General features: G+C 42.6%; 1 protein-coding gene, 1 long non-coding RNA gene and 1 gene segment (V, D, J or C); 1 reads left to right on the top strand and 2 right to left on the bottom strand.

Moving 5' to 3' along the window:
• The window catches only part of LOC114904326, a 268,584-nt gene that overhangs the window by 92,419 nt on the left and 152,031 nt on the right, over positions 1 to 24,134 (bottom strand).
• Positions 552 to 24,134, bottom strand: part of LOC114904325 (Ig heavy chain Mem5-like) — a 55,039-nt gene continuing 31,456 nt past the window's right edge. The window contains exons 3-8 of the mRNA XM_029238121.1: positions 14,909 to 14,952; positions 10,241 to 10,294; positions 3,582 to 3,860; positions 2,906 to 2,977; positions 2,428 to 2,541; positions 552 to 1,479 (exon numbers count right to left, since the gene is read on the bottom strand). Of these exons, the coding sequence (XP_029093954.1) occupies positions 2,429 to 2,541; positions 2,906 to 2,977; positions 3,582 to 3,860; positions 10,241 to 10,294; positions 14,909 to 14,952 (562 nt within the window). The 3' untranslated portion in view covers positions 552 to 1,479; position 2,428. The remainder of the gene's footprint in view (positions 1,480 to 2,427; positions 2,542 to 2,905; positions 2,978 to 3,581; positions 3,861 to 10,240; positions 10,295 to 14,908; positions 14,953 to 24,134) is intronic.
• The window catches only part of LOC114904331, a 55,709-nt gene continuing 39,796 nt past the window's right edge, over positions 8,222 to 24,134 (top strand). Inside the window, exon 1 of the long non-coding RNA XR_003795929.1 lies at positions 8,222 to 9,327. This is a non-coding gene — a long non-coding RNA (uncharacterized LOC114904331). The remainder of the gene's footprint in view (positions 9,328 to 24,134) is intronic.

The following is a 24,134-nucleotide window of genomic DNA, read 5'->3' as shown; positions in this document are numbered from 1 at the left end:
ACAGGCATTCTTGATGCACATGAGGTGAAGATGTGTGGAATCTTTTAATAGTTTTCCCCTGGATGGACCTGGCTTATCCATCTAGATTGTCCTAAACTCATTGACTCAGAATGCCACTGCCTCCTTTCTTTGGTTTGGGTTGTGAGGACGTGACATGGGAGTCTGCAGATGGCAAAGATGGGGCAGTTGTGGATGAACGTTGCTCTTTCACTTGTAACCTCATGAGCCCCCGCCTGACAGCCCACATCAGTGCTGAGGAACCCACAGTGCTCGGTTGCTAGACATTTGCTACCTGGGTTTGTGCACCCGGAAAAAGCTGGCCTTGCTGAGGTGGGAGGAGCAGAGCTCAGAGGCCACACCAGGGACGCTGATGTTGTTGGAGTAGCAGGAAACCCAGGGGTGGGTCCCCGAGGCAGGAGCCTGCAGGCTGGGGGCCCAGGAAACTGTGGTGTGACCTATAAACTCAGTGTGGTTTTTGTCTGGCTACCAGTGAATTCACAGCTCCCCTTACCCCCTGCGATGGTCCGCAATGAGGAAAGCCAGAAGCAAGGCACACACAATGCACTTTAATACATGCAATAGAGACAAAGAAGAATGGCAGAAAACCATCAATACCAAAGGTCCAGTGCCTTCAAACTTCCTGGGCATGGATGGGCAGGCAGGGGGTCATGAAGACACTGTTCTTACAGGGGAAATCTCGGGGCCTCATTCCTGTCCCTCCCTCCCAGAACACTTGCACAATGAGTTGCTTGAAAGCAAGACCCACGTCTTATGTATTTTTGCACCCTCAGTACAATGCCTAGAACTTGGAGTAATTCATGTTCGTTAAATCAATTAATAGAGAGAAACCCATTTCCTCTGCATTTTACTCTGATCTCTGCTAATAACTCTGAGAGTATTTAGATGAGATTGGACAAACCCCATTGCCTGGGCAGAGAGTGTTAGGAAGTCAAATGTAGTTTTGTTTGTCAAATACTAGGAAAAGCAGAAAGTGCCTTTGTGGATGAGAACGCTAGTTTGGGGCAAACCTAGTGCTGGGTTGAGCAGAGCCTTTTATGTTTCGGTAGAAGCCCAGGATCTATTTTCCTCTTGGAGAATGGAGCTAGGAACCCGATGGCTCCTGCTTTCTACTTCTGGAGGCAAAGAATGTCAAAGGAACAAAACACCATTTTTAAAGTGTGTCAGTTGTAGGAAAAAAAATGTGTCCTATATACCTTCATATCTCTATATCCTTTTATAAAGCAGCATGTAAAACAGTTGGGACCATAAGCCCCCACTCTCCAGGACTTCTGTCTTTCATCAGGCTGAAGGATAAGCTGGGTTTGTTGCCTTTAAAGGAAAACTGGTTTGGGAAACAGCCATTTAAGCAAGGCTGGGACAGGTCAACTGAAACCACCAGGAGGTTGAAAGCCTAGGAGATAGCACCTCTGTAGGCTTTTGATTTCTTTCAGGGCGTGTAGCCTTCTCATGCCGGTCAGCCTGCAAGTGAAGGAAAATTGTCAGGGTTATAGAATCATAGACTGTCAGTGCTGGAAGGAATCATAGCAGTCATGCAGTCCTGGGGATGGCCAGTACTTGCTGTGGTTGTACCGTTGCAGACATCACTAATATATCCTGGCACATTTCCCTTCTACACATGGTGATAGTTCAGCTAGTCACTATCAGTGTATCTATGTTGGCACAAGTCATAAAACCCATCTGCTCTCCTTTAGTTCTTCTTCACTCCTTTGTTTTACAGATGTGATAACCCAGGCCCAGAGAGGTGAAGCAACCTGGCCTAGGTAACATAGTGAGTTAGTGACATAGGCAAACCTAAGCCCCGGGTCAAATTTCATGTCTAAGATAACCAGAAGAAGCAATGCAAGTAAAAGGCAAATAATTCACATCTCATCCTCAACTTTGCATGCATCCTGAGTGGCTAGTAGTGAGCTGTTCACTAAGGATGGGAGTATAGGTTCATCCCAGAGATAGGCTGGTCTACACATCGAGTCCTATGATTAAGGATCGAGAGCTGACATCCCCTTTGTCTGGGCAAAGATAAGTTCTGCTCCCCCTGAATATTCTTCAAGTGAAGCTTTACTGACGGCCTTGCAAAAAGCCCATGGTCCCTTGGCCATATAAACAAAATTAGCAGTAAAGAAAAAGATTTCTCCTGTTTAGGTCCAATTTTTTTAGCTCCTGAGTTTGAGGTGAGGATTATTGGCTGGTATTATATTATATTACATGAATTTTGAGTCTGGCTTGAAATAAAAGGCTAACAGGAGATGGGGTGTTATGCTGAGTATCTGAAAAGGTCCACCTTAGTAAATCATAATATGTCTCTATGTGTTTTTCCTTTCTCAATGCTTCTTACCATTCCTAAACTCCTTTCCTCCATGTGCAGCATAGTTTGGGTGGAGGTAGGAATAAGAAGCAGCTAGTTCTTACCTTAAAAGAAAAATAACTTGGCAGTCAAGAGAAAATTGATGGCAACACTCTTGGCAAACAGCATTCGGAGCCCCAGCACTGCAAGGGACATCATGTTCACCTTCCCGGCTTGCACTGCAATTGAATGAGAATGAAGATGGTGGCTTCAGCAAGAGACTAAATTTCCTTCCAGAAATTGGACCCACAGCACCGAAACCAGCCTGCCCTGAATCACCATCATTCTTCCTGGTCTGAAGCCCAGCTTGGTGCCAGATAGCCTTCAGAGACCTAAGGCTGCTATTCACATCCAGTAAGGCAAGCTTTGGAAAAACCCATGCTTGCAGCCAGGCAAACTCTGCTTAGAGAGTCAGAGGGAATCAACTGGGCTCAGGTATGGTTTTTGTTTTCTTTTGAAATAGAATGATTTTGGGCCCCATCTGACAATGACAGAGTTTGCTTTAACCTCAATTCTGAAGTTGGCCCTTTGGTTTCAACTAACCTTGGGGCTCATAGCAGGTCTCTGGAGTTTGAGTTTGATTGATGTTTTCAGGTTCCTTTGGCTTTGGATTTTCTGGAACAAACAGCAGTGGTCAGGGTTACAATGATAACCGAGAGGCTTAAGGTATTTCAGGTTTTAAAACTGGATTTCAGGTTTTACTTACTTAGACTTCAAGTAAGTAAACTAAGGACCAGAGAAGTGACTTGGTTAAGGTCCTATAGCTATTTGCACAGTCAACATACTTCCTGTCCTGAGACTTTTTTCCATTGTACCATGAGGCCCACATGCAGGTATGCCTCTAATTTGTAAGAACAACTAGAATAATTAACACCATGATAAGCTGGACTGCCCTTTGTTATGGCATTCACACTAGATTAGACCTCACATGAAGTTTCAACCCTAGAGTCTTTAGGATGAAGGAGACAGGGGTTGGTGAAGAGGAGAGATGGGGATGAAATAAGATGTACTTTATCTTAGATTCCAGTGCAGAGATGCAGAGAGTTTAATTCCTAGTCAATGATGGGAATTAGCCTAAGTCTTGAGTCTGAGCCTAAGTCTTGTTTCCAGCGTGACGCCATGTTGAGAGTGATCTGTCCAGAGTTTACAACTCTAACTTCTCTTTCCCTTGACTTTTCTTCCCCACAATCGCAGCCCTTTGAGGCCAGATAGGACCTACCTGAAGTATTTTTCTTTGGTTTGAAGTCAGTAGAGCGCCAGGTTTGTTTGTTATGTTGAACTGAACATGTCACTGAATCTGGATCTCCATACTGACCAAGCTTGACGGCACTGTACCTCCCACCGGGAGAGATGACGATAGCAGGGTCATATTCTCTTATTATCTTGGATGATTCCAGACTTATAGTTACATCTTTGGGGTAGAACTCCTTCACCAGACAAGTGACATATGTCCCGTTTTTCATGACAAAAACGGATGGGTTGGCAACAGGCTGAATTTCTGCAAATATAATCAATTTATTTTGTGAGATGATTATCCATGTGTGGGAGTTAAACCATGATGTTTTCCTCAATTCCTCTGGGGCCAAACACTACAATCCAGACTTTCCTGCATCCTGTTAGTGACCTGAACTTGTTAGCACCTCTATGAAAGGATGGCTAAGAGAAGTAGACATGAAATGCAGCAGTTTGACTTCTAGTTAGGAGCTGCTAAGAGATATGTGGCTGGGAGCAGAGATAGCAAATGACAAATACAAAGAAGTGTATTTTGAGTCTTTTGAGTTTCAAATATTTATGTTTTATTAAACAATCCTCTGGACAATCCAGTTAGGCTGAAAATCTCTCTGAATCAGTTGGTTTATTTTAAATGCATGAGCCCTTGGAATGAGATCAGGGCAAGGTCTGAGAAGGACTATATAACTGGTTCCAACACTCTGCGGATGGAGGTGTTTGTGTCACGTCAGGGTGTCATCCCCATTTTTTGGACTGGAAGGGATCTGCTAGAGTTAAGTGGTCCATCTCTCTGCCTTCAGGTGAATTCTTATGTAAGGGACCACCCTACAGTTTCTTTTGAGTCTTTAATCAGAGAATTACAGCTATCATTCTCAGAAGTCCTCAGGAACATAAAACTAGTTTAAGCCCATTTCTTCTTGTTTTGTTCTAAGTGGAGCTGTGGAACACTGGTTACAATAATTGGGTCTCCTCCTGGCCTTCTCTCTTTTCATGCCTCATCTTGGACAATCATCTATCTGCTACTCTGTATATGCATCTTTTTCTTTCCTTAAAACCAGAGTGGGGTTGGGGATTTTTCAAAGGGCTCTCCTGGAACGTGGAAGGAGAAAACCTTCATTGTTTTATTTCACGGCATAGCTGAAGCCACTGATAATAGACACCGATAACCCCAGCAGTAACGGCTTGGAAACCACACGTTCTGCTCAGTCACCTCCCTCCAGAACTGTGGCATTTCTCTCTTACGATACTGACTTTGGTGAGATGGATTCCAGTTGATTTTCAAGGGAGCTTGAAAATAAGTTATAGAGAAAGGAAACTAGTCCATTATAAAGCAAAACCAAAATAACCCTATCTCCTTCGTTACTTAAGAGTGTGACCCAATCATAGTCTGATTTAGTTGGATAATTAAGCCTTTCTTGGGATTTAAAAACCTAATTTCAAAGGCAGTTGCTAATGATCACTTTGGGCTGGAGAGACCTGGCTTGAATAATTTGAATAATGTGATATAACCAACAAGACAGATGTCTGAAGAAGGTCATACACTCAGCATATTGTGCTCTGAATCTGTTACTCAGCATTTCAGATAGAGCATAATGCATTGGTTTGGTAAAACATTTTTCTCAGATCCTCTTTCTCAATTAATGTCTATCCGTTCAAAACAATTGTTTGAAAGTAAAGTGTTTAACCCATTCTTTGGTGTCATGGTAACTAAAGAAAAGGCTATCTGACTGAATTGAACCTTTTTTAAAAAGTGGGATGCAGGGCTTCCCTGGTGGCGCAGTGGTTGAGAGTCCGCCTGCCAATGCAGGGGACACGGGTTCGTGCCCCGGTCTGGGAAGATCCCACATGCCGTGGAGTGGCTAGGCCCATGAGCCATGGCCACTGAGCTTGCGCGTCTGGAGCCTGTGCTCCGCAACAGGAGAGGCCACAACAGTGAGAGGCCCGCATACCACAAAAAATAAATAAATAAATAAATTGGATGCATACAATATAGTTGCCCTATGTAACCTAGTCTATTTTATATTAGACCTAAACCAAAATTTGAAGTTGTATAAAATTTGCACTACATTGTAATCTAAAATTTAAAGATGTAATCACTTATCTTTTGAGAATTTCCAGGCTTTCTCCTTGGTCCACAGACATAATTACATTTCAGCATGTATTGCAAAGTGCTATTTATTTGGGCAATTGTTATTTTATTTTCAGACTTTCTCTTTTTATGAGTACCCATCTAATGCTAAGGTTGTGTGCTGGTAAACAATACAAAAAGAAGTGTATACCTTTCCTGCACAGTTTTTCTTAATTTATAAACTCAGAAGTCATCTATGTTCTAGATTCTCACAGAGTGTCTTACTGGTTCCCTAAGCATCACAACATGGATAACAAATGTCACTCACAGTTTCAAAGGTCTCCGCCAATATGGGATTTAACTTGAACACAAGTCAGGTAAGTTTGCTCCACCTGATGACTCTGACCAGGTTGACCATTTCTCTCCTAAATCTTCCAGCTGCGGGACATTTTACAGGTGGCAACAAGTCATTCACACTAGTCAGCTTAGCTAAAGGGATGCCTAAGGATGAAGCAATCACCTTGGAGAATTTGGGCCTCTGCCCCTCCTCCACCTGATGCTCCAACGATTAGTATAATTCTTCTAGATTTCTTTGTGCTTTCTGGGCTGCTCTGAAGATTTCAGAAGTAAGTTTTTGTTTTTTTTAAGTAAAAATAATTACAGAGCTACTTCAGCTACTCAGCCTAATATCTTTACTGTGGCCCACTCCATCTGTACTACTCCATCTCCTAGTTACACTTTTTCATGTAATGCAAACTGGATGGCAACCCTAGTCCCAGGAGTCAATTCCTCCCTAGAAATGTATGGAAAAAAAATCAACTCACGGGGCTCCACGAAGAGTTTGGTGCCAGCTCCAAAAAACATCTGTCAGGTGTCCCAGGAGCACATTGCGATGCTGCCTCACAGGTAACCAGCCTGGGGCTGGCCCCGGGGCCTGGGCTAGAACATCTGTATCCTGCCTCTCCAGCCTGGGTCCCAGCCTAGAGACCCCACCACTCAGAGAGCTACAAAGCTGCCCTTTATTAGATCAGGGGTCAAACTCATAGAGTCTCAGTTCCCTTTGAAGCTAATAATAGTTTAACTGCTGGGTAAGGAGGTGAGCATGAAATCCCCAGCCAAGAAGCACTGGGACAGGGGACAGGGCTGAGACAGAGCAAGAGAAGAGGGTGACAGGTGACTAATAGCTGCCTTCAGGATGGAAAATTTAACATCCCGTTTATTGGGAGGGCTCTCCAAGAAGAACACATTAGCTTGGGAGTAGGGATGGGGCACTGAATATTGACACTTCTTGTAATGAATGTTAGGCCGAGGAGGGTTTAGACACAGATCTTGTTCTCATATTCCGGTCCTTCTCTTGGGTCACAATCCACCTTTTTGATTAGAAACCTAATTTCTTCCCCATCACTCAGACTGAGTCTCACAATAACAACAAACCTACTTTCTAATTCCCTGAGTCCATGGAAAGGCTTTCCAAGGACCTGAGGGTTGAACAAGAAATTGGTAGCTGACAGGGGAGCCCAGTGGTGCTATGTGTCATGGATACAGGTCAGAGAAGCCAGCGCTTGCTTTGGATTGCTTATAATTTCTCTTGAGTCTGGATCTAGATACAAGCCTCAGGAGGACAGAGTAATCATGTGAAATAGAACTTAAGGATGATTACTCTGTCTTATCACCCAAAAATCAAGAGTCTAGGGCTAGAGCTAGGCAAAGGGAAGGATGGTTGTATAGGGCCATTATATGTTGTCAAAACTTTAAGGATTGGGGGTTTGATTTGAAATTCTCAGCCCCCCCTACCTGAGCTTCATATCATCATATTACACTCGATCACTGCAGGAAGAGAAAACCAGGGAAGCAATTGGGGTATCCCTGGAGAGCTCAGGTCAGCATCTCGACAGAGGGGCTAAGCGTCAGTTTCACCTCTGAAGACTTCCAAAGGCACAGCCTCAGAGATTTGACTCTAACACGGCAGATAACTCTGAATCTCAAGTGGAAATGATTTAAAGGGAAAATGAAACACAACACCTTTTGCTCAGATGCAATTTGCCCAACATCAGTCAGACTGCAATCAGTTACAACGTGATTCTGTTTCTTTCCTTCTTTTCATTGCTCTAGTCTCTCTCCCTTCAAAGATAAGAAAACTCACCAAATTCCACTATTTCCCTGGAAGCAAGAGGCAATCAAGTATGCCTGTAAGTTTATATTACCCTCTGAGAGACAGAGACCTCGTTGACACTACCAGTCCCTTTCAGGACTGTCAGATCGCCTCCCCACATTCATGTATATTTCCCCACTTTTTATTTCCTCTGAAATAAACAAAATCAGAATCTAACCAATGCCCCATTGGTTTTGGCATTTTGGGAAGCATCTGAAAGACTGCTGTTCTCTGGACTGCTCCCAGTGACTGACTGTTGGCAGCTACCCAGACTACCTGAATATGACCCCTGGATTTCCAAACACTGGAACAGACTGCCAGTGGACAATATCTCTAGGAGAGCACCACTACTTCGCTATTGTCTTGAAGTTGGGGGCTGTGTTTCTACTTTGGATGTGGGCTCCTGAACCTTTACAGAATCCTCAGATTCAGGGCTAACAAGGGAGGTGTGCACATTACGGTCCTCGGCAGACCCAGACAAGGATGGGACCTTGGAGAACATTTAGTGTGAGCCAGGCAAGATGATTTAATGCAAGTTCTCAGCAAAAAAGAGACAAGGGCAGATTGGTTTTTATCGTCTGAGTCAGAGAAGGCTATTTTGATCTAACTCCTTCTTTTATAATATTTTTCTTCTTTCTAACCCTCCCTCTTCCTACGCTGTGACCATGACTCTTTTTCCTCATAAACAGTGGATTCTCCTTATCTAGAACTTGCCTTTTCCCTGGTCCCAGTCCCTGACCAGAGGGCCAGAAGCCTGACCAAGGGCTTTATTTAAGCAGTTGTAGAAGACTTATCAATACTAATCCTCAGAACAGAGTTTCCAAGCATACGTAGAATATTTTCTTAAGAGAAACCTAGTGAATTTGTCCTCCAATTTTCCCCTGGCTCTTTGTAACAACAACAATGGATTTCCCATTTAGAACCTCCTAACTTCTCAAGAAGTTGCGTTTATTCAGGACTATGCCACAACTCCAAGGGAATATACACACTGAATAAAATGCATAACTTACTCGGTTCCACGATGAGTTGAGTCCCGTTTCCAAAGGTGAGTTGTGCTGTCAGCACACCATTTCAGACATCATGACCAAAAACCTTACTACCTATTTGCCCCCTGCCTAGTGCTTCTGTTTGGAAGGGGGTGGGTTAGCTAGAGTCATAGAATTTTGCAAGGGTTTCTGAGATCTAAGCATTTCATGTTGGCAGCTTCTTTGATGTGTGTTATCTTCTGAGTGTTGACATTGAGGGACGTCCCTGTGTTTACTGCTATTATCTCCTCAAACCTGTCATCTCTTACCCCCAGATCTTGCTTCAGGATCACATTTTCACAGGGAAAAAGGAATTAACTGTCAAATGGCTATTGTCAGCAGAAACATAACTGTAAGGTTCAAGTCAATCAGAAAGGACTATGCCTCAGTTAGAGGTGGAAGGACACGATGGCTGGACCAAGAGCCATTGAAGAAAAAGACTTGGAGTCTATTAAAAGGATGCTAATACTCATAGATGACTACCATTTCTGTAAGTACTTTACTACTTGTGCTTGTGCTTACACTACCTCAAAAAATACTACTGTAACAAACTCCATGAGATGATATTATTAGATCTATCTTACAGAGGAAGTCACTGGAGCTAAGGGTGGTTAAGATAGTGGGTGAGCTGGGCCTGACTCTCAGGTCTCCAGACCCCAGATTCCATTCATTGAACCAGAGTAATAGATGACAGGACTGAAAGGAGCCTCAGCTGTCACTTGTCAAAACCCCTGAAGTCACACAAAGTCTAAGTAATGGACACATAGGGAGAGTTTTGATTCCTTTTTCAGCGTCTTTTTTCATTAAATCCCAGAATTCCCATTGGGTCATAAGACATTCACATCATTGGACTTCCTCTCTTTTCCTACTATATTGTCCCTTAGAATTGGTCTGGATGATAACCAGGATCTTAGTGTGCTAAAGCTGGAAGACACCTGGGAAATCATTTGAACCAGCTAGAGGGAAGCTCGAGTTCAGTGAAGTCACAGAGCTCGTCAAAGAGGATTGGAACTCAGTCTTTGAACTCTTGGTCTAACATGCTCACCACTGCACCTCATATTTACTAGATGTGCTGTAGTACAGGTCTGGTCATTGCCCCGATCTGTAAATGGTGAATGCACGGGTGTTAAGTAAGCTGGTTCACTAAGGCTAGTCAGGTAGAGGGAAGGCCACAAAAACTCTCCTGGATGGAGAGTGGACCAAGAAGACTACTGCAGCACGTACTCACCCTGGATTGTATCAGAAACTCAGTCCCTGCCCCTCAAACCATCCCTTGCTAAATTACCTGCTGGAGGGATTTTCAACAACCTAAGAAGTGTTTCCCAAGCTGATGAGTTGGGAAAATATTTAACAAAGATAATTGCCAAACATAGTGGTCAAAAGAAGAAAAACGAGTCACTTACTTGGTTCAATGTTCAGATAGGTTCCTTTGCCGAATATCAGTGGATTATACACAGCTGATTAACCCAGTCTAAAAACTGCCTTTCTTTTTTCTCACCACAACCCTGCCCCCAGTTGCCAAGTCACGTGATAGTCATTGGATGGGATTTTCTGTCTCATCTGCTTAACCTCTTTTCTCCTCAGTCTTGGGGGCTACCCTTCAGGACAAAGCAGGAGGTGGTTCCTGGGTCAAATAGAAATCTAGGCTTCTGCCATGTGTCACAATCTGAATTTGTGCTCTGAACGACAGAGGTTGGAAAAGAGTTTCTTAGATCAGGAGCAAAGGAAGGTAGACTGTTGATCATAGAGCGGGTGATTGTCAACCCTTGGCTCCACTTAGGTGGGGCAAGATCTAGTGAGTGACATGCCCCACTCAGAACCTTTTAGGAGAACTCCATTTCATATCCAGTCAGAGCTTTACATCACTGACAGGCACTGTGCAGCAGCCAGACTTAGTATAAAATAGAACTAGAGTTTTTGGAACATTTTAATAACGTGTTCATGAACTTCAAATTTGAGCAAGCTTCAATGGCATACTTACACTTAGAAGGGACAGTTAGATTAGCCTCTGTCGTATGTAAAAATCAGTGTCTGTGAGATTGCTTGTATGTCACTCACAAAATACAGGGAGAAAAAGTGCATTTTCAGATCAGTTTACAGCCCATACAGGATTGCATATCATACTTTGAGAATCACTAAAATGCAGAGTGCTTCTCAGTTGCAGTGAAGTAGGGAGATGTCAGATAACCTGAAATCGAGTTCAACTCAGTTTCTTACTTACTAAGTGTGTAATCTTGGCCAAGTTCCTTAAGGTCACTGAGCTTCATTTGCCTTCTTTATAAAACAAGGATACTGTCTTCTGTATTGGGAGGTTGTAAGATTAAATGAAAGGGTGTATATATAAAGCATTCTGTAAATGCTCAGTGTAAGTACAATGCTTATTGGTGTTAGAGTAAAAAGTGTTACTTGAAGCAGGAGCATGTAATTTCACTAAGCTCAGAGCTCCCTGGGACAGGGTTGTAGGGAGAGATTGCTGAGGGAGGAGAGAATCCTGTTTCTTTGGTGTTTGGGATAAAAGTGCCCACTTCTTAAAGCTGAGGGTGAGGATTGGAATCCAGGTTTCTGTCTCCCTTGGTCCCTTCCCAAGGTCAAGTGTGACTGCCATTCCCTTCTCTAACCTTCCCTCTAGAATCCAAAAGCCCAAGTCCTTACAGTGACTTAGAAGCCATCCTTTCTCCATTACCAACCTGACCTCATACACAAATTCTCTCCAGGTCACTCACTCTCCTCCAGCCACCAGGCCTCCTTGGTATCCTTCACACACCCCAGGCAGTGCTTGTGTTCCCTCTGCCTGGAAATGCTCTTCCTCCAGAAACCTGCATGGCTCCCTCTGTAACCCCCTCGGGTCTCTGCTCAAATGTCCCCTTTCCAATGAGGCCTTCTGTGACCCCTCTGTTAAAAATTGCACACTGCCCCCTCCCACTAATACTCTTTATTCCTCTTCCCTGCTTTATTTTCCTTCACAGGGCTTATTACCACCTAAACTACTATATATATATATATTTTTTTGAATTTTATTTTATTTCTCTTTTTTACAGCAGGTTCTTGTTAGTTATCCATTTTATACATATTAGTGTATATATGTCAATCCCAATCTCCCAGTTCATCCCACTACCACCCCCTCACCCCCCCGCCACTTTTCCCCCTTGGTGTCCATACATTTGTTCTCTACATCTGTGTCTCTATTTCTGCCCTGCAAACCGGTTCATCTGTACCATTTTTCTAGGTTCCACATATATGCGTTAATATACGATATTTGTTTTTCTCTTTCTGACTTACCTCACTCTGTATGACAGTCTCTAGATCCATTCATGTCTCTACAAATGACCCAATTTCGTTCCTTTTTATGGCTGAGTAATATTCCATTCATATATATGTACCACATCTTCTTTATCCATTCGTCTGTTGATGGGCATTTAGGTTGCTTCCATGTCCTTGGCTATTGTAAATAGAGCTGCAATGAACATTGGGGTGCATGTGTCTTTTTGAATTATATAGTTTTCTCTGGGTATATGCCCAGGAGTGGGATTGCTGGGTCATATGGTAGTTCTATTTGTAGTTTTTTAAGGAACCTCCATACTGTTCTCCATAGTGGCTGTATCCATTTACATTCCCACCAACAGTGCTAGAGGGTTCCCTTTTCTCCACACCCTCTCCAGCATTTGTTGTTTGTAGATTTTCTGATGATACCCATTCTAACTGGTGAGGTGATACCTCATTGTAGCTAAACTACTATATATTTTATATAGTGAGGTTACCATCTGTCTTACAGTTGTAGTTACACTACACTGTAAGCTCCAATAAGGCATGGGTTTCTGTCTGTTTTATTCATGCTGATTCCCCAACACCTAGAAGAGTGCCTGGCGTATAGTGACACTGACTTGTCACAGGTTGCAGAGCTGAGATCAGGCTTGGCTCTGGAGGTGCCTAGCTTGCTTACATTTCTATTTCCTTTTGCCTTAAACTACCATTGACTTGTCCTCTCATTCATTCATTCATTTGTTCATTTGTTCATTCATTCAACAAACATTTACTTAGTGCCTTCAATGTACTCATGGAAATGGTAAGGCACAACTCAGAACCCTTGCCTTCAGGGGACAAGGGAGATAGCTGATAAGTGAGCATTCAAAGTTTCAGGTGGAGGTGAGGGCTATACAAAATGAAGCAGGGTAAGGGGACTGTTGAAGAAGGGGTGGTTGAGGAAGGCCTCATTAGACATGACATTTGAGTAGAGACCTGGAGAAGGTGAGGGAGAAAGCTAGGTGAGTCTCAGGGAGAAAATGGTTCCAGGCAGAGGGAAGGGCAGGTCAAGGCTCTGTTCTGGGAGAGGCTCATCATGAGTGAGAGGGAAGGAATGCCAAAGATGGGAATGGGAAAGCTATCTCTTGGCGTTTTAGAAACATGTTGATGATCCCAGGATTTTTTCTTGGGGGAAAGGGTGATGCTCTGATCATTGTCTGAACCTTTCTGAGTTTAGGGACCCTTGAGCCCTAGGGGTGTAAATTCAGGGATGGCCCTTGCCTGGAGAATGCCTCTCTGGGTAATTGGTTTTGGTTTGGGGGCAGGAGCCCTGTTTTGGTGAAGGACTGTGGTGGGGATGGAAGGGAAACAGCCTAACTGTTGCTTAAGACTCTGCAGGCAGCTTGGAAAGGAGCTCATTAGAAGCCTGAGGGGAAGGCTGGGACAGGCAAGAAAAACCTCCACATGTGCCCCAATCAAACTTCAGTCCTGATAGAAGAGCAGAGTTCTTAAGTGCACAGGTTTTGGAATCAGACGGATGATACAAATTTTGACTTTGCTAAGCTGTGTGATCTTGGGGAATCCCTCCTGACCTGTAAAAATGCAGGTAATAGTACCTAATTTTGCATGATCATGTGAGAACCAAGTAGAATGACATTCATTTATAAAGTGCCTAGTCCAGTGGCCCAATACATAGTAGGCACTCAAAAAGTAGTAGTTGATATGATTATGATATATGTATGTTGTATAATAATATATATGACTCTAAGTCCATCCAGTGGCCCACTGGCAGGAAGATGTTCCTGATGACTGTGGCCCTTTCTAAGCTCCTGTCATTGCACACATTTACATTGTGGTACTTTATTCCTTGCTGTTTTATCCTGTTCTCTTGTTCTGTTTTATAAAGTTAAGTGGCAACCCCAGGTTTTCTCCATCTGGAGGGCTAAAAGCTATGGTGGATCTGGGCTATGGATCTGTGTAGACCTGTTAGTTTGGTGCTGTCTGGGAGCCCTGCAAGTAAGAACTTGAAAGAAGCACCTTTCCTCAGGTGCATCAAAAGAAAGAACATCAAAAGAAAGTAGGCTTCTGAGAAGATAAAGGGTCTGAGTTTGCAGTGATGCCTCTTTATCCAATATTTGTTGCTAAAAAGAAGGCACCATACAAAGATATTCTGCATCCTGACCTCTCTGTGTGCCCCTCATCTTTTTATTTCAAAGGACAACGGAAGTCACCGGCTCAGTGTTTCCTAAACTTCAATTTATCACATCTCTTTTTGGGTTATTTTGAGTCACATCCATCAGTCATAAGATTTGCTTAATAATTTTCTTTAAATTTACTCACATTTTAACTTAATATGATTAAGAGGAAACTTTAAATCACATGGGTTTGACAACCTAGTTGTACTATGCTGATACTATTAAAAGACAGTGCAATTGAAATGAAAAGAAAGTCTATCTATGTACCATCTAAAGCCATGTACTATGCATTCTACATTTAGGGCAACGCTGGCTCAAGTAAGTCAGTAAACAGAAGAACTTAATTCATTAGGAAGAACTCGGCGAACAAAGGGAGATAAGGGAACTCAGTCACTAACTTTCACAGGAATGTGGATAAACTATTATTTTAGTGAGAAAATTTAAAGTCAACGAGGTCTAACGGCAAGAACCTCCATTATTTGAATTTTCAAAATCTTACTATGATTTTTAAAAAAATAGGAATTTTTCTGCTCTGACTCTGCTAGCCGGCTTCGGATCTCTATCTTTTTCTGGATTCAAAGCCCCTGCCCCACTTCTCCCTTTAGTGTGTGAGGTCTGGGAATGCCCAGCCTGCACTCCTCCTTTTCCCTTCCTTTGCCCTCAGTTCTATGCCTCCTTCACTTCATACACCAAGGACTGTCTTGTCCCTAATCATTCTCTGAGAGGAGTCCACCCCATCACATTTTCACCCCACCTCTCTAAAGTCTTCGTTTACTTTAGAAAACACAAGCTGAACACCAAGGCATCAGGCCAGGACGTGCTGTTACTTTTCCAGCAGCCAGCTCAGCAGATTTGGGACCCCGTTGCTAGACTTCCCTAGGATCTTTGAAATGGGGTGTTTTGTGTTTGTTTATTACATTTTCTAGCTTAATATTAATCTCCACTATCTAACTGGAAGCTGCTGCCCAATGGAGACTGATGTCCTTTTTTTTAGCAAGACACAATTGGATTCAAATGTCACTTAAATGACCTGAGAAGATGCCTCCTGTGTTGAGCACTGTCCTTTGACAAGGTTAGCATCGATTCCTTTATAACAGTTAATTAGTGAGTGGCACCGCATCCCCTTAGTGAGGAAGATGGACGCCATGAGTCCTTAGGGAGCTATGCCTGGCTGTGTCCTATAGGCTTTAAAGGAAGCATTGCACATTCACTTTCTTCTGCTTGGGATCTGGTCTCAATGGGAACCAGAATGTTCCAGCTTCCTCACTAGTCACCTAATTTCCATTTGCAGCTCAAACAATTAGAAACAGATTTCTGGAACTGGTTCCTTTTTTCTGAAGAAAAAACAGAATAACACCAGCGCCTACTTACCCTGGCCTAACCCTCTGTGCCCAGGAGGCTGACTCAGTTCTGAGCTCTCCCAAGAGCAAGTGTTTGGCCTAAAGAAGGTCAGAATTCTTTTTTTTTTTTTTTTTTTTGGGTAGGAGTTTATTAATTATTTATTTTTGCTGTGTTGGGTCTTCGTTTCTGTGCGAGGGCTTTCTCTAGTTGTGGCAAGCGGGGGCCACTCTTCATCGCGGTGTGCGGGCCTCTCACTATTGCGGCCTCTCTTGTTGCAGAGCACAGGTTCCAGACGCGCAGGCTCAGTAGTTGTGGCTCTCGGGCTCTAGAGCACAGCCTCAGTAGTTGTGGCGCACAGGCTTAGTTGCTCCGCGGCATGTGGGATCCTCCCAGACCAGGGCTCGAACCCGTGTCCCCTGCATTAGCAGGCAGATTCTCAACCACTGTGCCACCAGGGAAGCCCAGAAGGTCAGAATTTTTTATATCTGGAGCCACCTTGATAGAATCCCCCAGACTCAGCTCAACCTTGTCCCTGGTCACTTCTGACTCTTCTAGGGGAGCTGAGCCAGTGACTCTGTGGTCTCTACACCCCGACCCAAAGCCCATGCATTGGGCAGAAACTCCTTAGTTTCCCTGAGCTATGTGGGGTCTTTCACAGCCTCCAAATCTTTTTTTTTTTTTTTATAGACAATCCCCTCCCAATTCCTATGGAGGGGATTAACAGTAGTTCATATCTTCCCCAAACTCCTCCTTGACACAATATTAATGCTACTACTACCCATCTCACGTTCCCTGATATTTCTGCCTCCTTAGATAGAGGATTAACCTCAAAAAACAGATAAATGAATTACTTACTTGGTTCCACAATCAGGCGAGTTCCTTTTCCAAAGATGAGCCTGTCTCTCTCATACAGCGCTTGAGGGCTTTCCAAACACCTCAGCAGTGCTCCCACCTTTCTTCTTCCTGTCATCTTGAGGATAGGAGGATCTTAAGGGTTTGGTTCTTTGAAAGATGGCACTTGATGCTCATCCAACTGGTTCGTGATGATATAGTCAATTGCAGATTTGCAATTGCTTTTGGGTTTGCTTTTGGGAGGTTGTAGTCTGAGAGTAGGTAGGAGCACACACTCCTGTGGTGAACATTTCCAGTATAGGACACTTCATGAAGTTCTTGGAATGGTTGCTTTCTGCTATTTTAGACTTTTCTCACTTCCTAGACGCACACCTAACTCTCAGTCTTAGAAAACAGGTGTTGCCAAGGGGATCGGTCTTGGATCCATGACTATTCCAGAGTCAAGGCATTCACAGACACCCGGGCTGCTTTAAGTCAGATAACATGTGGCATACCATTGGTGACAGGGCAGCATGAAGCACCAATCATGTACTGGAGATTTATAGTATATTCAGTGTTAGAATGAGCAACTACTACTGGTGATGGCCTAAAAACAAATCCCTCTCTTTAGATTCATCTTCCCAAACTGCACAGCAAAGCTCTCAGGCAAACCTCTCTAGGAATTTTGATTCAGAAATTCCATAAGATTCCTTTTTGCAATAGAAACCAAGACAAGGATAGTTTTTGAGAATCACCTTTTTGTATTCCTCAAATATGGTTGAAATGCCAGTTTCACTCAAGAGAAAACAGCAGTGAGAGAGAGAGGCCAGCAACTGGGGGTCACCTCTCCTGGTTCGGACAACTTTCTGGCATCCCATTTGGGTCACTGAGCAAGAAAGGACACCTACTTGCTATGTTAGTCCCCGGGGCATGGTAGCCAGGCTATGGATTTCCCAGGGAAATGTCACATTGACCCCTGCAGTTTTTGTACAGGTCTCTGTGGGTTTTGTATCACTGTGCGTATCCCACCCACAATGCTACAGAGCTTTATAGAAACCTCCCTTTGGTTTTGCCCAATGTGGCCTCTGAGAACTACGGGGCCGGATATTTTCTCCAAGTCATGCTCCAGCAAGATCAAAGGGATTTGGCTTAGTTCAGGGGAGGCTGGCCTGGGTGCTTCTGTCTGAGACTCTTTTGAACCCCTGGCTAGATCTGTCCTGGAGTTTGTGACTAGAACAGGTCAAATCATGATGTCTACTCCCACTGTGCTTTCTGGCCTGTCTACTCTCAGATGGTTTCCCACAGAGGAGTTTGCCAGACCTGAATGTCTCAAGTGGATTCTACAAGTTGTGGTTGGCAGAAAATGTTTGTGGGCAATGTAATTTCTCCTGTCACCTGCTAAGCTCCTGAATCACCTCTGTCTGCCCCACTTTGCACATGGAGGGTGTTGTATAATTGACAAAGGGCTTTCACATAAACTTAGAATTTTATCCTCTCCATTGACTCTCTGGTTGTTAAATTGAAAGTCAGTAGCCCATATGCTGGTTTATGTGACTTGGAAAAGGTGACCTACTGGGCAAATGCAGTGGCAGCTCCTAGGGTTCTAGTTGGCAAACAGAGGTTACCTTTGTGAGCTTTATGAAAGGCTTCCCTTTCTCCAGCTGATGCAGCCTCATACCAGGGCCTTGGCTCGGCCCGCAGAGCTCAAGCTGAATTTTAGCTCCACTTGTCCCCTTTGCCCAGAGCTGATTATTATAGATGCTAAGCCTTAGGGGGACCCCAACTAAGGGGTTACTTGCTAAAATTTATGGTAGCTCTCCATTATGCTCAGGATAAGATGGTTTGGAATACAGGCTTTTGCTTGCCTTCCTAGGCCTACATCTTGTACTTTTCCATTTGCTCCCTTAAACTCAGTTGCCTTGAACTACTTGCATCCTGAAAGTGCCATGTTCTTTTATATCTCTTTACTTTGCCCTGTGATTGCTTTTGCTTGAATGCCCTTTCCTTCTTCAGTTCCCAATTTTGTCCCTAACCCTGCTCCTTAGATCTTATTGATTTCCTGATCTGAGCTTAGCTGTTGACATCCCTGGGAAGTTCTAAATGACTGCCAAAGACTGTACTGGGTTAGATGCACCCCTTTCCCTGAATCTTCTTGCATCCAGTGCTTATCCCTATCATTGCTCTCAAAACCCCTTTCCTTTGTTTTCATTAGGTACAGACCCTTGAGAGAAGGGATTTGTCTTGCTTATCTCTGTCTTCTGTGTCAGCACAGTGCCTCATTGAGTGAGTTCTCAGAAAGTGTCTTCTGAAACTATTTTAAGGATGTGGTATCTCATATTCTGAGAGGATAAGCTGGGAAGTGACAGGTCCATGGCTAGAACCCACATCTTCCCAATTCCTAGTCCCTTACTGTCTCTGGCCCTGGGTGCCCTATGGAATACTACCTTGCATTTGTTTAGGAGAGCATGGCATCATTAGTTGTAAATAATTGGATTTTTAACATTAGCCTGAGTTAAGCATCATTGGGAACATAAATTTGTTGTGATTTTCTCCACACCATGAAATATATTCCAAAGGCAAAGAGAAATGGGTTTCATGTTGTCTACATATTTGGAGTATTCAAACCACATATCTGGAGTATTCAAATCAATATGTTGTCTACATATTTGGAGTAATGAAGTGTCAACTGTGCCTCTAGAGAAGCATCCTAGGGTGTCACAGCTGCGAGAACCCTCAAGGATCATATATTTGCTCCCCGATATGTTCAGATGAAAGGGTGTAGAAAGATCCAGAGAGGTTTTGGAACTGGCCAAGGCACCCAACTTCAAAAGAACATACAAGAACTCAAGTATCCCAATTCTTAGTTCAGGAATATTTTTTTGTACACTTGGCAGATACCAAGTCATCTTTGTTCCTTTATGCTGACATTTGTAATTTGAAAGTCTGGTTATCCTCTCAGTCCTCCAGCTGATCTCCTTCCCTGGAGTGGCCTTAGAATGGAAACCTTGGAAGCCTGGCATTTTCTTTCTTTGTGTGGCTTTTCATTGTTGTAGGATATGCTCTTCTGTGGGAAAGGGGAGAGGCAGGCACAGGGTGGGTTTATCCTGAAGTTCCCCTCTTCCTGGAAGGAGGCTAGGTCATTTTCAGTGCCAGATAAGTGCATTCCCAGAAGGGATCAGAGGACAGGAACGGTGTGTGGAGACTGAGTTTACCATGGTGTTGTCCAATCCTGGGTGGAATATCCTGCCTGGATATTCAGAGCACTTGGGAAAATTTATGGGATGCCAGGCCAAGAAAAGAAATAGGGATTGGACAAGAGCATCCTAAAGCTTTTAATTTTGTGATTGTGGACTTTGAACTTGCTTTATTTATCTTCACTACTTGCTCCTGATATTGACATTGACTCTTTGAAGGTTATAGACAAACTGCAGTGGATTCAAAGCTGATACCAAGAAGTTGAAAAGACTTCAAACCACATACAGGGAGGAACAGCTAGAAAACTTTGGAGAATATAGACCAAAGGATGGGAGGTGTTTGATTATAGTCTTCAGATAACCATCAGGGTAGAGCTGGCTTATTAGAAGACAACTGGATTCACATGTATACTTACGCCTTCTATCTATTGCAATATATTAGTTTGGTTGCAATATATGAGCAAAACTTGGTCTTATACATACAAACATGTAGCACAAAAAGGTAGGCTAGTCGCAGTATGAAATCTGAAACCATGTTAATGGACTTACCATATTCTTTTCCATTAAAATCCTTTGGTCTAGCTTGCATTTTGGATGGAACTTTCACCCATGCATGGTTTTGTAACTTTATCCATTGGTCTTCTGAGAAATAATTGGCTCTCTGTGTTAGGCAACTTGTGTGTGTTATCACATTGCATTGTACAATATCTAATATATAATATGATCACCAATATCTTTAAATCAGAACAGTATTTAAATACTGGGGAGCCATACAGCTCATGGTAGCAGATACAAGTTTCCCAAATTGTAATTTTTGCCTGAAAGCTTAGATTTTTATCATTAGCAACAATGGTCCATTGTTTTTCTTGATGTGCAGGCTCAGTTCATTCATTTTCAAGAAAATGCCTGACAGCTACCCAAATTCGATTAACCATGGTTTCCCTGCCAGTCATTCTGTTCAGCAAAATGGTGTTTCATGGAAAAAGTAGCTAGTTCAGCCTGTAACTCAAACAATTGCACAAATATTTTCCCTGGAGTTAATATAATAATTTGGAATGCAACAGAAGTGCTTTATGTATACTTCCACTTTTGTCACACAGAATACTAAAAAGACATATACTCAAGAGTGGAGATTTAATAAAATTAATACTTTTACTGCTTTTTCAATGTTATGGACTGAACTGTGTCCTCCCCAAATCCATATATTGAAGTCCTTACCCACAGTACCTCAAAATGTATCCTCTTTTTGGAGATAGGGCCTTTAAAGATAAGGTGTAATGGGGCCATTTGGACTGGATTAGAGTGGACCCTAATCCAGTCTAACTGGTGTGCTTATGAGAAGAAGAAATTTGGGCACACAAAGAGAAGAGACACAAAGGATTTGCATGCACAGAGGAAAGTCCATATGAGGACACAGAGAGAAGGTGGTCATCTCCAAGCCAAGGAGGGAGGGATAAGGAGAAACCGACTCTGTGGGCACATTGATCCTGGATTTCTAGCTTCAGAACTGTAAGAAAATAAGTTTCTGTTGCTTAAGCCACCTGGTCCGTGTTATTTTGTTATGGCAGCCTTAGCCAACTCATATAGTCAATAACATTTTTAGGTGAAACTGACTTTTTTTTCCCCCTTGCAAATATAGAAATGAAGGATATATTGACCACTAATACAGAATTGAGGCCTCTGCCTTGATTCATGATGAGGGACCAGGAGCTTTATCCACCATTGCTTTTAGGGCAATGTCAACACAAAGAAAAAGGCAAATATTCTTTTGATATTATTATGGAACTAGTTCTGACATCACAGACTCCCTGAAAATGTCTTTGTGTCCTTAGTGGGCCGTGGACCATCCTTTGAGAACCACTGTCCTAATCTATGTGGTTTGTGCTGCCAAAGCTGCGATGGCAGCAGTCAACCCAGGCTTTCTCTACTGCTTGACCACTCTCTTCTTGTTTGCTAGTGATTAGCAGATCAATTATATCATGTGCTTTGACTGATGGATGAATAAGTGGTCAGAAGCCATTGTGAGCAGTAATTTTCCAATTCCTTAAAAAAAGATGAAATTGTCCTAAATACTTTGGTGGACTCTCTAGAGTCAAAGTCCATGGACCTGTATGTCCTCTGCCTGTGGTTTGTTCTCCTTGGTGGTACTCAGTGTCTCAGATGCTGGATCCATGAAGATGGTGCTTTGGGGACAGTGGGAGGGCTCAGCGAAGGCCCAGAGTCTGACTGTATTATGTTCAGTATCCAAACTATATTTCTGCAGCAAAACTTCAACCTTTCCATTAAAAATAATATTTCTCGTTTAAGTGACAGGTAGTTAGGACGGTGACTTGAATTTTTGGCAACATGCTAAAGGGGAGGAATAGATCGACTTGGCTTTCGTGGTTAATGGATCAAACAATATACTTAGCAACTGGACTGGAATTAAAAAAAGACCAGGCTTTTGAACTGAGGCCCATATAAAGCCCCAAGCATGGATAAATCCTGTCAAGTTCCCCTCAGTGAGGAGGCCCCCAACACACTTTGGCTTTTGTCAAAACCTTCTCTTACTTTCTCTGTGATGCTCACCCTGCTGAAGGAGAAGTGAGCTTGCCAATCCACTGACTGGAGTCTTTGGTACGTCTGTAGAAGTCTGGCTCTGCCCCACCTCCACACAAGTGGAAGGCTGGATTTTGAGCTATTATCATTATTTCAGATCTTGAAAGGCAGTGATTTTAAGGTACACCACTTATGCCTCTCCAGTTCAAGATTGTTCTTGAATAAGAACAATCCAAAACGTGGAAAATCATCACTTGCAGTTTTCTCATTAATTTTACATATGGAGGCAGTGACAGAGTCCATTGTTGTCTTAGAAATATGTCATATGAACACACAGTTTTAATATCTTTAAATATCCGAGGATTCACGGTTTCTTTGAGCTGAGCAGTATTCGTCAAGAAATCATGCTGATTTTCAAGAAACATATTGTATTTCACTTTTTCACTGCGTAAACTTGCTTGTAGACCTCTTGGCCACTTAATGGGCAAGAAATGAAAACATTAAAAATATTTTTTTATAAAGCTTTTGAAAATATTAGGGAAAAAGAGGTGAATACAATTAATATCTTGGATTCATCATTTAGATTTAACAATCTTTATTGTTTGTCATATTTGCAATTTATTTTGTTCAGATATTTAAAATAAATAAATAATTTATTTATTTACTTATTTATTTAATTTTTTTACCTCTTTATTGGAGTATAATTGCTTTACAATGGTGTGTTAGTTTCTCCTTTATAACAAAGTGAATCAGTTATACATATACATATGTTCCCATATCTCTTCCCTCTTGTGTCTCCCACCCTCCCTATTCCATCCCTCCAGGTGGTCACAAAGCACCGAGCTGATCTCCCTGTGCTATGTGGCTGCTTCCCACTAGCTATCTACCTTACGTTTGGTAGTGTATATATGTCCATGCCTCTCTCTCGCTTTGTCACAGCTTACCCTTCCTGCTCCCCATATCCTCAAGTCCATTCTCTAGTAGGTCTGTGTCTTTATTCCTGTCTTACCGTTAGATTCTTCATGACATTTTTTTCCCCTAAATTCCGTATATATGTGTTAGCATACGGTATTTGTCTCTCTCTTTCTGACTTAACTTCACTCTGTATGACAGACTCTAGGTCTATCCACCTCATTACAAACAGCTCAATTTCGTTTCTTTTTATGGCTGAGTACTATTCCATTCTATATATGTGCCACATCTTCTTTATCCATTCATCCAATGATGGACACTTAGGTTGTTTCCATCTCTGGGCTATTGTAAATAGAGCTGCAATGACCATTCTGGTGCATGACTCTTTTTGAATTATGGTTTTCTCAGGGTATATGCCCAGTAGTGGGATTGCTGGGTCATATCGTAGTTCTATTTGTAGTTTTTTAAGGAACCTCCATACTGTTCTCCACAGTGGCTGTATCAATTTACATTCCCACCAACAGTGCAAGAGGGTTCCCTTTTCTCCACACCCTTTCCAGCATTTATTGTTTCTAGATTTTTTGATGATGGCCATTCTGACTGGTGTGAGATGATATCTCATTGTAGTTTTGATTTGCATTTCTCTAATGATTAATTATGTTGAGCATACTTTCATGTGTTTGTTGGCAGTCTGTATATCTTGTTTGGAGAAATGTCTATTTAGGTCTTCTGCCCATTTTTGGTTTGGGTTGTTTGTTTTTTTGTTATTGAGCTTCATGAGCTGCTTATAAATTTTGGAGATTAATCCTTTGTCAGTTGCTTCATTTGCAAATATTTTCTCCCATTCTGAGAGTTGTCTTTTGGTCTTGCTTATGGTTTCCTTTGCTGTGCAAAAGCTTTGCAGTTTCATTAGGTCCCATTTGTTTATTTTTATTTCTATTTCTCTTGGAGGTGGTTCAAAAAGGATCTTGCTGTGATTTATGTCATAGAGTGTTCTGCCTATGTTTTCCTCTAAGAGTTTGATAGTTTCTGGCCTTACATTTAGG

This window comes from Monodon monoceros, unplaced genomic scaffold, assembly GCF_005190385.1.
Source record: "Monodon monoceros isolate NGI ecotype Baffin Bay Population unplaced genomic scaffold, NGI_Narwhal_1 Super_Scaffold_21, whole genome shotgun sequence".
Classification (NCBI taxonomy): domain Eukaryota; kingdom Metazoa; phylum Chordata; class Mammalia; order Artiodactyla; family Monodontidae; genus Monodon; species Monodon monoceros.
The sequence above is the reverse complement of the archived record's forward strand: the minus strand, read 5'-3'. Positions and strand labels throughout refer to the sequence as shown.